Source organism: Chelonoidis abingdonii, chromosome 3 (assembly GCF_003597395.2).
Source record: "Chelonoidis abingdonii isolate Lonesome George chromosome 3, CheloAbing_2.0, whole genome shotgun sequence".
NCBI classification, from domain to species: domain Eukaryota; kingdom Metazoa; phylum Chordata; order Testudines; family Testudinidae; genus Chelonoidis; species Chelonoidis abingdonii.
The window spans coordinates 130,049,355-130,064,541 of record NC_133771.1 but is presented as its reverse complement, the minus strand read 5'-3'; the positions used below and the strand labels follow the sequence as shown (position 1 = coordinate 130,064,541).

At 37.6% G+C, this 15,187-nt stretch overlaps 1 protein-coding gene across 2 annotated transcripts in view; it reads left to right on the top strand.

Moving 5' to 3' along the window:
• The window catches only part of PDE10A (phosphodiesterase 10A), a 309,321-nt gene that overhangs the window by 276,409 nt on the left and 17,725 nt on the right, over nt 1–15,187 (top strand). For both annotated transcript variants that reach the window (XM_075064099.1, XM_032790920.2), the window contains 4 exons: nt 448–598; nt 6,269–6,424; nt 11,653–11,825; nt 14,967–15,078. In XM_075064099.1, coding sequence (XP_074920200.1) covers nt 448–598; nt 6,269–6,424; nt 11,653–11,825; nt 14,967–15,078 — 592 coding nt within the window. The remainder of the gene's footprint in view (nt 1–447; nt 599–6,268; nt 6,425–11,652; nt 11,826–14,966; nt 15,079–15,187) is intronic.

Below are 15,187 nucleotides of genomic sequence, written 5' to 3'. Positions count from 1 at the left end.
AGTGAGACTATTTCTGGAGCCGGTGCATGCTCCAACAATTGGAATGGAGTCATAGACAGAAATGTATCAAAGAAGAAGAAAAGAGGAGAAATTGTTATGTTTTCTTGCCAAACATAGTCCACTTTAAGCTCATTATTTCTCTTGAAATTATTAGCAGTAGATACCTGTTTAAGGAAGCAACAGTCAGGGATTCTGAGGGTTTTGTGCAAGTGAACTCTGAGAGTTACTTGGGAAGATTGACTGACTGTATCAGAACATGGCAGACCGAAATCAGACCACCACTCTTACTATTGGAATCTAAATGTTTCATAATTCTAATAGATCTTAGAAAGGAAACCAAATCATATATCTTTTGTTATAAAGAGTGGGTTATTTTTGGATGAATTAGAATTATTGTCATTTTTTCCATTCTGTTTCTTCTCTCTCACCAATTTTTTTTCTTTGAAGCTTTGAACTTGAAAAGCTATGTCGTTTTATTATGTCTGTAAAGAAGAACTATCGCCGTGTGCCCTATCACAACTGGAAGCATGCAATTACAGTTGCACATTGCATGTATGCCATACTTCAAAACAACCAAGGGCTTTTCACAGACCTGGAGGTAAGCAAGGGGACTATAGTACTCCCATGAAATCTCATAATTCAGACAGCAATGTAATTCTGAGCTAGGAAGGAAGGTGTCAGTTGTCCTGGAAATACATACAGTATCTTTTCTCTATTATTGTTTTGCTTTGAGTTTTTCTGTAAACTTATTCTCTGTGGGCTTCTCCATAAAATTTGGTCTTTATATACCCAAAGTGGTGTCCTCAAGATGGCACTCTTCCATACAGTGATTGCCATTAAAAAGTCAGCATTTATCCATGCTTGCCACACAGTGTTGTCAGTAACACACAGCTGTTCTAAATACAGGAAATAATGTAATATCTGGTGCTACTGTTTGGTAATTGTGTGTAAATGTTGACTTCCTAATGGCAAACTCTGTACAAGATAAAAGCCCTTCTATATTCTTGTAAAGCAAAGGGGTTCTTTCTCTAAGTTAAAGCTTGCTTTCTGTACAATTCAGATGTAGATAGGATGGATAAAATTACCATCAGAATGCTTACAGTCATGAAGAATGATCTTTAAGCCAAGTAAAATTAGAATTCTTATACATCATGATGATGGTGGTTCAGAATTTTAAAACTGTGCAAGAAATAATTTCCAGATCTGAAAGAACAAAATGTTCTTAGTTCAGCAATTGATTTAGATGGAATCCATGCCATATAAGATTTCAAAATGTGTTTCTTAAATTGGGAGTTCTTCCATCCTCAAGACAACAGTTCTAGGGTTCAGATTCACAAGTGTGTATTGGATGATGTGGGGATTTCTTGGATGGAGGTGGGAGGTGGTTGGGTTTATTTATATATTTTCAACCTCTCAGGACTTTGACAAAAATAATTTGATCTTAGAGAGAGATTCTTTGCATTTGGGTGGTATTTCGGTTAAGAACATAAAAAAAGAAAAACTGCATCCTGTTCTCTATGCATGCAAAATTCCCATTTAAAGTCAATGCATAGTGTAATACTTTTTTTTGCACAAATTTCACTATAAAATGCAGTGGTATTTCACAGGGAATTTTCTTCCCCTGCTTCAGAGGATCATAAGCCTGGAAGGCTCCCCCTTGGTCATCTAGTTTGCTTGCTCCCACTTCTGCTACTGGGAGGTTGTTCCAAAATCTCACTCCTCTGATGGTTAGACACAGTCTTCTAATTTCCAGACTAAATTTATTCATGGCCAATGTATAACCATTTGTTCTTGTGCCAACATTGTCCTTTAGTTTAAATAGCTCTTCTCCCTCCCTAGTGCTTACCCCCAGATGTATTTACAGAGAGTAGTCATATCCCCTCTCAGCCTTCATTTTGCTAAACTAAACAAGCCAAACTCTTTCAGTCTTCTCTCGTAAGATGGATCCGTCATTCCCCTAATCCTCCTATTGGTCCTTCTCTGCACCTGTTCCAGTTTAAATTAATCTTTCTTCAACATGAGCAATCAGAATTGTACACAGTATTCCAGATGAGGTCTTATACCAGTATCTTGTACAATGGCATTAATACTTCCCTATCTGTACTGGATACTTCTCATGGGAGAAAGTACAGAGGGTGGATTCCAGTTTCCTTCCCTGAATGATTCAACTCTTCCACCTTTTGATTACATTTCCTTGTTGGAGAGAAGCAGACCCTGCTGTCAGATATCAGCAGGTGCAAACTTATGTACTTTGATCACATCAGGCATAGAGATGGAAATTAACTTGAGAAAGTTATTATGGGAAGGAATGGCGGCAGGTCGTTGCAGTAGGGGACGACTAGCAAGGAGGTGTGTAGATGGTGTGCAGCATATCCCTGGGAGGTCAGTGGCTGAGTGCTTGAAGTTAGCAATGGATCAAGAAGCCTTCCAAAAATTCTGCTACGATATCACTAATTTAGACACGAATAAATGTATTTTACTTATCTCTGCTAGAAATACCTTGTCTGTTACATTCTAGGATTGCCTTTGCCTTTTTCATTGCCCCATCACATAGATGGCTCATAGTCATCAAACAGTTGACTAATGCACACAGGTCTTTCTCCTTATCTGTTGTTTTCAACTGATGATTCCCCAGTTTAGAACAGAAATTCTTGCTGTTAGCTCCTAATTGGATGACTTCGCACTTTGTACTATTAAATTTTATCTGATTTCTGTTACTGCAGTCCTCAAGGTCATCCAGTTCTTCTGGTATCACATTCTGATCCTCCTCTGAATTGACAGTGCCTCCCAATTTTGTGTCAACAACAAATTGTATTAGTACTTCCTCGTTTTTGTGCCAAGGTCGTTAATGAAAATGTTAAATACATTTTGTTCCAACACCAATCCTTGAGAAACTCCACTAGTAACCTCTGTCCAGCTCAATAGTTCTTTAGGTGAATCTGTTATCTCCTCTTTAGCCAGTTCTTCATCCACCTTACAATTCTTGTACTAATCCCCATTTTCTCCAGTTTAACTAATAATTTTCCATGTGATATCGATAAAAGGCTTTGTTTAGCTCCAAGATATCAGTTAAAGAAAGATATCAGGTTAGTTTGACACAACCTACTTTTGGTAAACCCATGTTGCATTGTATCCCATTTTTCATTTGCCTCTGCATCTTTAATGATTTTTCACTTCAGAATTTGTTCTAAAGCCTTATATACTATTGAGGTCGGACTAACAGATCTGCAGTTGTCCAGATCACCTTTTTTCCCTTTCTTAAATATAGGTTCTACTTTTACTGTTCTCCAGTCATATGGTACCACCCCAAATCTGACAGATTTATTAAAAATCTTTGCTACTAGACTTAAAATGTTATGTGCCAATTCTTTCAATATTCTGGGATGGAGCTTAGCCAGTCACCACAACATGAACATATGAAGCTGTTTGAGTTTAAATAAGACCATTTGCATTTGTTTACTCACATCCATTTGCCATCCTGCCTTTGCCCCCATATTCTACATTAGCATCCTTACTGAAAATGGAGACAAAGTATTCCTCTAGCTCAGTGGTCCCCAACCTTTTCATCTGGCAGGCGCCAGACGAAGGACCACTGCGGCGGTGGAGCACCCCCGCCAAAATGCCACCGAATTTCAGCGGCATTTCGACGGGGACTCCTCTCGATGACGACACTTGTCGCCAACAAGTGACGTCACTGAGAGGCGTCCCCGCCGAAATTCGGGACCGACGCCTCTCTATGATGTCACTTGTCAACAGCAAGCGGCGTCATTGAGAGGCGTCCCCACCGAAATGCCGCTGAAATTCGGTGGCATTTCAGCGGGTGCTCTCCTGGGGCCCAGGACGCGGGTGCGTTAAGGGGACCACCGCTTTAGCTTTTGGGTCATAACTAGATAATTCTTAATCTCTACACTTCCTTGCTGCAAAGTGGCTCCAGTTATTTTCTTGTTCTCTTTTTGTTTATATGGCGAAATAATCTTTTTATATTTGTTTTAATTTCCTGGTAGCATAGGAAACAAAGGGTTCCGAATATCCTCAGTAGTCAGAGTATATTCTATTCAGTGCACAGATTCTCTCATCCTCTGTGTTTGGAAAGCACCTAGCAATTGTAATAATAAAAATTGTCATCCTTCAAGACCCTCCTCAACTCTGCCCCTCCCCGTCTACATCTGCCTTTGTCTCATTTCATGTTGCAGTTTATGATGGATGGTAGTTACTAAGAAGACAAAGGTACCAACCATTTGATTTTGGGGGATAGGTCCTGACCGGTGGGTTTGATCAGCCATCTTGATGGAAAGCTGTGGTGTGGATTTTACCTTGAACCAAGTCTAGCTTGTTAAGTTTTAATTACTAGAAATCATTTTGATCTTTTATTTCTCTTGTAACCATTTCTGGCTTTAATCGTTATACTTGTGCACACTTAACATTTATCTCTTTGGAATGAACTAACTTGCTTTATTTTTAATCTGAACCAATCCAATGCTGTGTTTGAACTGAACTGTTTGGTAGGTCCAGTTAAAATAACAACTGTTGGATAGTGACCCTTTAAAGGAATAACGAACCTTAACATTCCTCTGATTGTTCCAGGACAGTTCAGATTATATGTGTTGGGAGAATTCAGGGCTGGGGTGGAGTGTGGCATCACCTTACCAGTTGTTAACCAAGGCTGGTAGAGAGCAGTGGGTGTCTGGTATTGCAGGCAAGCTCCAGGATCCAAAGCTTTGGATCAGGGCTGCCCAATGCATAGACACAGAGCTCATGGTTGTTGCTAGTTGTGGGTGTCCTGGGCAGAGAGCTACAGTAGCAAGGTACTCGGGGTTCCAGGGTAAAAGGTGACACAACTCTTCACCAGTCTGGATTGCACCCCAGAGCTTGACACTGGTGTTCTAGTTCAAATAAGGATTTTATTTAAAAATTCTTATCAAATGCAATTTGTCTATATGGTAGAGAGCCTGCAATATAAAAATTTAATTCTATGTACTATCATTGTGCAACTTGTATAGGGAAAATCTAAAACTAATTAGCATCCTTGTTTTGTCCTCCTGTAATTTAAGAATAGACAGACCAATTTTTTAAAAAAAGAATGTGATAAAAAACAAAACAAGGTCAGCTTGTTATGCTGCTGTTAAATCCCATTAAATAAACAATGATCCCTTCCAGGCCACAGAATCTTGGGACTGGATTCTCTCTGGTCTGCTGAATCCACTTTGCTCCTCTCTACTCCCAATTCTCTGCTGATATAAGGTGGACCTTACATTACTGGCGTAAATGAGCTCTGCTCCTAGAAATAACCAGCTCCTCATGCCTCCCCCTTTAATGTGTCTGAGCAAAGCTCAGGCTAAGTGTAGAATGTAGCATTTTGTCTTCAGATGAAGTATAAATTCGTTGCTTTTCCCCACCCTCTCTTTGGACCATCACACACAGACACCTATACATACACACACATAAACACCTAAGAAAAATGGGCCCAGTTGCCTGTCCTCTGCAATATTTAAGTGTATTCTTTAATTCTGCAAAGTCCCCCTCCTGGAGTTTCTTCCATGTCCTTCCGTTTGGAACAGGGTTTGCCTATTACTGAAGAAACAGTAGATTGACTCTCAGTAACTATCTGCATTGACTTTTGGGCCTCCTGCTTCTCTCCTGGACTTCCCCAACTTGTGGAAACTTTTCCCCCATTGTTCTTCTTTAAAGGGGGGGTTCTCCAGCACAGAAGGGTTTCCGCTATCCGATTAATACAGCCTCAACCTGTATTTAATTATTCAGTAAATTGATAGACGAGTACTGGGTGGAATGATGTATGTTCCCTGAGTTCTTCATCCTCCTCCCACACAGACTACTGGACCCCTGGAAACTCATCAGTGGATCTGGGGGCAGGTAGCTGATACACACACACAAGTGAGAAGGTCAAGCTCAGTTCATGGATCTAATGAGAACAATTTGGCCAAATATGTTTACACTCTGTGTAACTTCTGTGATAAAACAAAGCTATAGTCTGTGCATCTGGTGGACAACTACATAAAGTTTAGAATACCAGGAAAACATGCTTTAAACAGGAAACATGCTGAAACGGTTATACTAATAAAATGGAAAATTGAGAGCATCAAAAATCCATTGTATAGAGTGGACAAACTGCCATTTGGTTTCTTTTTAATTTATATATTGTAGTGTGACTGTACAATATTTAAAGAGATTAAAGTGAAATCTAGAGGCAAGGCAATGCATCTCTTCACTTCTTATATTTTCTTTGTGTTTGCCTCACACATTTCTTTAGCGAAAAGGTCTCCTAGTTGCATGCTTGTGTCATGACCTGGATCACAGGGGTTACAGCAACAGCTACCTTCAGAAATTTGATCACCCTCTGGCAGCTCTTTATTCCACCTCGACTATGGAGCAACACCACTTCTCCCAGACAGTGGCCATTCTGCAGGTAGGATTACTGAATGCACTAAAGCTTAGAATCATAGTAGTGAATGTAGTAGACACAGCATTTCTTAATAGCTACTTTTTAAGCATGTTTTATTTCATTACTAGATTTGTAGTGCTAGTCTAGAAAATAAAAATATGTGCAAGGGATGGGGCCACGTTTTATTACAGCAAGCCTGTATTCCACTATTGCCAAATCCTAAGTGTTAAAAAATCAGGAGTCAACCACTCCCTCCCCGCAAATCTTGAGATTTTCATAAAACCCCATAGATTTAAAAAAATAAAGAATTGAGGTTTATTTTATTTGCTGTCTGGTTTCTGAGCCTTTGGGGTGCACTTGGATCATGTTTTGATTCTTTTTTCTCTAGCTGCGAAAGCCTAGAAACTTACTTGTTTTTTAAATGAAAAATTCCCTGAGACTCCCATATTGTCAGATGATTCCAGCAGCTGATGGTCCAAGAAAGAGTAGGTCTACGCTGCACTCTGAAATGTGGTTGCAGCTCAGGTAGGCTTACGTTGTCTCTACGCACACTAACATGGCTAAAATGGCAGGTAGATGCCACGGCATGGGCTAGCAATACAAGTAGGTACCCTGGGTCCCCGGGGTGTTGGTCCAGCCCACACTAAAGTCCGCATCACTGCACCTGAACTGCTGTTTTTAGCCGTTCTGGCACAGGTAAACAGATGTTGGATTACAGTGTAGACATACCTAAAATGACCAAATTTGAGACTTACAATAGAATCACAAGAATTGGCAACAGTGCTTTAGTCTTTTATTTCAGAGTTATAATAATCTGCTGTAATAAATTCCTGGGAGAATTAAATGTGTGGCTTTAAATATGCATGCATCCTTTACCTAGGAGCAAACATATTTTTTGGCATGCATGGAAAAATGTACATAATAGTTTGATTGTTTTCATATGCTTTCTTCTTTTTCTTCTTCTTCTTCTTCTGTGATTTAAAAATAACTGTTTTAAATATTAAATTTTGTATGCCAGTGGGTCCATAATATGAAGTAGTGCCTTTGTGTATTGAGTTAATACAAACCTACTAAGAGCGTGCTAACCGATTTCAGGAAGGTTAAACTTAGTGATAAGTATTTTGTCATTCATTAAAAATAAACTACTGTTGAACTGGAAAGAGCGAGACCTCATAGCTACAAAAATAGCTCCTAGTCCTTTATGATTTCTGTGCTCACTGTTTTTCATTTTGGTGTGCACATTCCCTATACACACCTTTTTCATGATAATGTGTGTCTAATTCCTTGGTAACTTTTTTTTTCTCTTCCTGGTGTTTCAAGGACCAGGAAGAGAAATATTTATTTATTTTCTTAAATATCTTATCAGCTTTTCATAAAAACACATGTTCTGTGTCACATTCATAAGCACATCTTGTGATTCATATTTTTAGGAATCATATACGTGGAAGCCTTTACAGAATGTAAGCCTTAACTCTTAATGTTTCTTCATTTAAGAGGGTGTAAATGAGTCCCTCAGTGTTAGTGTGGCATTAGATTTTTAATATTTGTTTTTCAAATGAGTTTATATACAGTGAGCAAGAAACTCAGTCCTATTAAGACTTCTTTGCTGCTCTGGCAGTGCAAAGCAAACTTAAATCAGTACTGTAATGACCTATTTGAGGTTTCCCCTGCATGGTAGAATCCCTGAGTTTTGTACAGATCCACCATAGCTGCTCCTGTGCCACATCCTAGCCCTGGCAGTTGAGCACAGGGTGGTGTTTTGGGAAATGGGACATGGCCAGGATGCTACTGTGTATGCTAAAATACTGGCAGCCAAAATGGTCACTTGAGGAGACTGGTGGCCAGTGTTACATAAAGCAGCCTTTAGGTTGCTCTGTTTTGTACTAGGGACTGGATGGCCCCAGGATCAGAGAACCTTCTTAGACTAGCACCAACCAGAGCTGAGGGATCTGGCCTTGTATGTCAGCAGTAAAAATAGTAATTGTAATAGTAAAAATGTTACATTAATTAGAACTTTATAGCTATTTGTTTCAACCATCATAAACATAGATTTATGCCATACTTATTTTTAGGGCTGTCAAATGATTTTGAATCTCATGATTGTGATTTTTTTTTAAACAGTTGTGATTAATCACAGTTTTAATTGCACTGTTAAACAATAATGGAATACTAGTTGAAATTTATTATAAATATTTTTGGATGTTTTTCTACATTTTCAGATATTTTGATTTCAATTACAACACAGAATACAAAGTGTAGAGTGCTCACATATATTATTATTTATTACAAATAAGAAATGAGCAGCATTATCTCCCATAAATGTAAACAAACTTGTTTGTCTTGGCAATTGGCTGAACAAGAAGTAGGACTGAGTGGACTTGTAGGCGCTAAAGTTTTACATTGTTTTGGTTTTGAGTGCAGTTATGTAAAAAAAATCTGCATTTGTAAGTTGCACTTTCATGATAAAGGGATTACATTACCGTTCTTGTATGAGATTAATTGAAAAATACTGTTTCTTTTGTTTATCTTAACAATGCAAATATTTGTAATAAAAAATAATATAAGTGAGCACTGTACACGTTTGTATTCTGTATTGTAATTGAAATCAATATATTTGAAATTATAGAAAAACATCCAAAATATTTATAATACATTTAAATTGGTATTCTATCATTGTTTAACAGTGTGATTAAAACTGTGGTTAATTGTGACTATATTTTTAAATCTATTTAATTTGTTTTGCATTAATTGTTTGAGTTAACTATGATTAATTGACTGTCCTACTTATTTTGTATAAATATAGAGGATTCCAGTTACCAGTTTTAGCTGATCATGGAAAGAATCAAATCTGATCATCAGGCATGCATTTCACATAGTGTTCAGCAACATAAATGGCATACCCAAAATGGCAGCTTCCATTAGTACATAAGAAAGCAGCCAGTTCTTGTAGGTTAATACTGTGTGCAGAAACAGTCATAACCATCTGGTCATGTTAATGTTCCTAATATTGTAACTTCTGAGGTCCTAAGAGGTGCCTACTGCACATCTTGTGGTGTTATGCCACTGCATAACCTTAGTAATAGAACGTGGAGCATATTAATGGTAATCATGCAGCAAGAGTAGGAAAAAAACAAATGCCAAAAATCCAGACTAGGAGAACTCTGCTAAACGCTGTCTGGCACTAGAGTGCTGACGATGGATTAAAATGAGTTTTTCTTGAAACATCCTGTACCACGACTTGGGACGTTGTCAAAGGAACATTGAGGCACAAATGGATTGTTTTTTCTCTTCATTATTCACAATAAATATGTTTGTCCAAGCAAAATGTTGTAAAATAAAGCTCACATTCCTGGCGATAGGCAAAAACAAGCCTATTTTATTTGTACCAATACGAAATTGTTTTAGAACAACTTATCCTTAAGGATAATGTTTGACAAAAGGCAGGGAGACTTTTTTAGTTATGGTCTGCACAAGTGGCAATGAAATGTTGAAGCACATCCAAGTGTAATGTATTTTTAATGTTTTCTGTTTATATGCACCTTGATTTGGCTAGTTCATCCTTTTTCCTTCCTGTCCCCTCTGGGTTTTAGCAAGACCTTTAATTAATTGTTTCCAAAGGAGAGAAACATTGGATAGTGCAGAGTTTTCTAACTATATGGTGTAGCTTTCACTAGTAGCCACCATATGTGGATGTTGTTCATTACATATGGTTTAATGATAGCAAAAATGGAAAGGGCATGAAGCATGGCATGTTGCCATAGTCTTCACGGTGTAAGACATTATTCTTTCTAGTTCATAAGTCAGCTCATTCTTAAACAAAGATGCCTTTCCCTAAATATACACACATGAAAGTACTATACCTAACTTCATTTTGAAAGAGGAAATTGCATCTGCTAATGACTATTAATTACATTTTATTTAGGGCACTTTAATCAAATTGCAATAACCTGATTACAGTAACTAGATATTTCTTTGTTGGTATTAAATATTATGCATACACTGTGCACTATTAAAACACTCCTGTTATCTTCAGGAAGAAATCCCAAGCTAGTTTGCCAGGCTAGTGGCATCTCAGCACTCTGGATCAGGCTGGGAATCCCAGGCTCCCAAGCCAGCTGTAAGTGGGAGTGCTTTGTAGAATTGCTGGGAAACGTTTTGTTAAAATGTATTTCTGCTGAGTAATTTTTTCTACCTTCAGAGAGCTTTCTCCATTTAGAAGGAGAAAAGAGTGTTTAAATAACAAACAAACCCCAAACAAGCAAACATTGGGCTTGAGAAGTGCTGAGAACCGTCCGCTCCAGGGCTGGAGGGCACTCAGTACTTGACAGTAGGTACCCAGCACCTTCCAGCATCAGGCCATATCTTTAGGGAAGGTTGCAGGGCTAGATCTTCAAAGTTAGATACATGTAAATATTTCAAGTGCCTAATTTGTGTGCAGTTCGGGTACTAAGGTGGGAAAATGCCCAGTTATCCACACATCTGACAATGTGAGAGCCCAAATCTTTGGTTTGAACTTGCACATGCGTTGTTTATGTACATGTTAGAGACATGCAGATATTTGTTCCTAATTTTTAAACTTTGTCCCACAATGTAAATTCATTTGTAAACTTTGGGGAAATGAAGAGTGCAAAAATCAATGGATTGAAAATTTAAGATTCATAATAGAGATAATATGTTTGTTAATGACTATGGATTGGGCTCATCACAGTAGGATGTACTACAGCAAAAAAACAGGAATCTATGAACGGAGTACTATGAGAGGTGGTGTCTAACGTATACATGTCTTTGAACCCTAAACACAGAGCAGCAATTCAGTCATAGGAACAGCTCCATGTTAACCTTTTAAAAAGAAAATATCAAAGTGCGTTTCATGCTGTTCATGTTTTCATTTATAAAATACAAAAATTCCTAGTGGGCTGTAAAACTTTTCTAAACTCATAAATAAATATAGGAATAAGAAGAACATAAGAATGGCCCTACTGGGTCAGACCAAAGGTCCATCTAGCCCAGTATCCTGTCTTCTGACAGTGGCCAATGCCAGTTGCCCCAGAGGTAATGAACAGAACAGGTAATCATCAAGTCCTCAAATCAAATCATCCCCTGTCGCTCATTCCTAGCTTCTGGCAAGCAGAGGCTTGGGACACCATTCCTGCCCATCCTGGCTAATAGCCATTGATGGACCTATCCTCAATGAATCATTTCAAAATTAGAGCTTGTGCTTTTTATTGGTTTTATTTTTTATTTTTTCATAGCTGGAAGGGCACAATATCTTCTCCAAACTGAGCTCCAGCGAGTACGAGCAGGTCCTGGAGATCATCCGCAAAGCCATCATTGCCACAGACCTTGCCCTGTACTTCGGAAACAGAAAACAGCTGGAAGAACTGCATCAGACAGGAGCCTTAAACCTTAAAAACCAAGCACATAGGTAAAGCAAACAAGCAAACATTCATAACTTGAAGAAAGAACCTTGTTTCTGGAAATGACAATAAAGAGGAATTAAGACGAGACTTTTTACCATGCACACAATATCTTGTTCTTTACACCAGTAGTTCTCAAACTTTTGTTCTGGTGACCCCTTTCACGTAGGAAGCCTCTGAGTGTGATCCCCCCATTATTAACTAAACACCCTTTTTTATATATCTAACACCATTATAAATGCTGGAGGCAAGCAGAGCTTGGGGTGGAGACTGACAGCTTGCGACGCCTCCATGTAATAACCTCGTGACCCCCTGAGAGGTCCCAACCCCAAGTTTGAGAACCCCTGCTTTACACAGAGTAAGCTCTAAGACCAAATATATATGCACAAATATAGTATTCCAGATATAAAAAGGCAATTTACAGTGTTCAGATACTTTGTTTAAATCTATCACACTGACATTTCATAGCCTTCAAACTTTTCCTATTGAGGATTTCATTAGTAACTCAGGCCCCAATTCTGCAAATTCTTAAACACATGCTTAACTTTACACCTGTCTCATTGACTTCAAGGGGATTGTGTATATTTGTGAAATTATGCACATGCATAAGTCTTCACAGGATCAGGGCCTAAATTCCCAATCTGACTCTAGTTAAAATCAGTTAATGCTTTTAGTGGTAATTACCTATTCATACAGTTAATATAAAAATACTTTTAGCCCTAGGGCCTGATTCTCCTCCCATGCCAGTGTAAATAATGAGTTGCTGCATTGACATCAGTAGAGTTTTACTGGTTGGAAATCCAGAGTTAGTGAGAGAAAATTTAGACCACAGAAACATCAGGTTTTATAATATACATTCACACTTGCATGCCTAAACAAAAACTAAGTGTTGTGACAATGAAAGTTGCACCAGGATTCACCTCATCTACCTAAATCCTTGAAAGCATGAAAATAAGAAATTAAGAGAAAAGTCTCCAATCTCTTTTGCCACTTTCACATAACCTACCCCACACTCTATAAGACATTTATTCTACCTCCAGCACATACTGAAAAGCAGTACATACCCCAGCTTCATCCAGCTTGGTCTGTCATGCCAAATCTTGATGGTGATCTCATACTCTCTTGTATCAACAGATTGACACATCTGACTGCCACACAGTCCATTTACTCTGCTGCTTTAAGATTGCTGAGGTCACTATTAAGGTTTTGCTTGACAGAGTGAGTTGGATGAAATCTATTACTTTTGGGTATGCAAAACACAGAGATTGTATGGGACATTTTTTCATCCTTGCCAGAATGAAAATCTGAGCACTACCACTACACTATGTTAAAATATCCAGTATAGGGAAAAATGGACTCTTGTGCCAAGTACTTCAGAATTTGGTCAGCTGAAAGCACAAAAGATCACAAGTACCTTTCAACATAACTAAACTCGGACATATATACTCAAAGCAATTTTGCATTAACCTTTGAAATTTAAAACTTCTGGATAAAATAAAGTAGGATAGATGCAGTTTTTAATTATGTATTTTTAATCATGTATTGAGAGGATATAACAGAATAATCATTATTTATCTACAATATGAGCATGCAGCATTTTTGTGACATGTAAAATGGTGTTTAAATATTTTAGCCCCTACTTTCTCCTAGTATCTCATATTCTAATCAGTTAACTCTCTGAATTGGTTTAGGGTAATTCAGGGTATTTAAATTATTCATCTTTTTGTGCTTTATAACATTTTAATTGTCATTAGCAATAATCACATTAAACATTTATGGTATATATTTATCATAAATTCTCAATTCAAATGTGCAGTTCCAATATATATCCTTAATTACAAATACTTGTGAATTACCAAGGCCCAAATACCTACTTTAAAAAAACCCCCACATATAAACGCATTCCACCCCTCCAAACCAAAATAGCACAGTCTGACAAACTTTTCAAAATGATTGTGTGAGAGAGAGAGAGAGAGAGAGAGTTTCCTGTAGAAAATCTCACCATTTGACCAGTTTTCAGTCCCTTGGTATGTCTTACACTGGGGCAAAACTGGTACTTGAAAGGAAAACACTCTGGAACAAGCTTCCTGACCATGTAAAGAATAAATATATTTCCACCTTGGCTATTTTGGAGGGTTTCTTACAGTACCCATCACTGTAGTATCTTGAAGCTTAGGGAAGGCAACAAGTTTCTCTTTCCCCATCGCTTCCCAAACCTACTTTGAAAACAACAAAAGTGGATTATCCTCCTGATGGCAACCCTGAGAATGTCCCAAGAATGGAAAAGTCCTTCTTAGGGCTTGGAAATTTACCAGAATAACAATTCTGAAATAATTATTACAAAATAGATATTTTGGTAAATTTCCAAGAGTAGACATGCCATTATGTAAATTAATAGAAAATAAGCTCTGGGCAAAACTTAGTCATACTAGAATGGGCACATATATTACTGCTTAAAAATGAGAATACCTGACCACTGATATCCTTGAACTACTTAAGGTTTATATCTCTGCATAAGTATGAAAGATCTTCATTTTGCTCATATTTCCTACGTTATATGTATGGCACTAAATTAATCTACCTTTATAATAAAAATACAGGCTATTAGCACAAACAAAATTCTATTTTACTACTAACACGTGTTCAAAACAGACTAGATACAATACGATATTTAAAATACAAAGGGACATTTTAGTATAGTACCAAGTCAGATGATATAATTGCTTAAAAAGTTCACAAATACAACAGGTATAAATCACGGGACGTAATTTTTCTCAAAAGTGGATAATGTATGCTTTAAATCAATTATAACATGATCTTCCTTGAAACACTACATTTTATTTACACTTGTTTGGGTCACCCATTTGACTAAAATTTTTCACTTGGCTGCTCTTGAATAGAGCCTTTTTTCAATAATATAAGCTGCTGAACTGAATAAAAGTGATATGGTACTAATATGATTCATGTGATGAATTATCAATGAGCTAATATCAAAGGGGGATGGTGGAGTTATGTGGGAGGTATTTTGTAGAATTTGTACTTTTTTTTGTTGTTGTTGGGCATATATATGACAGGACACACACACAGCTTGAAAACACAATAATATAAAGCTTTAGCTAAATAACCAATTTCATATTCTTGTATTCTAGGGATCGTATGATTGGTCTGATGATGACAGCTTGTGATCTATGTTCTGTAACAAAGTTGTGGCCAGTTACCAGATTAACAGCTAATGACATATATGCAGAGTTCTGGGCTGAGGTATGTATATGTCTCTCACATTTGTTCTACATATGGAAAATATCCAGATAAATGAGAGAAAGGAACACAACAGTAGGTTGATCTAGAACAATTTTCAATAGATTACTTA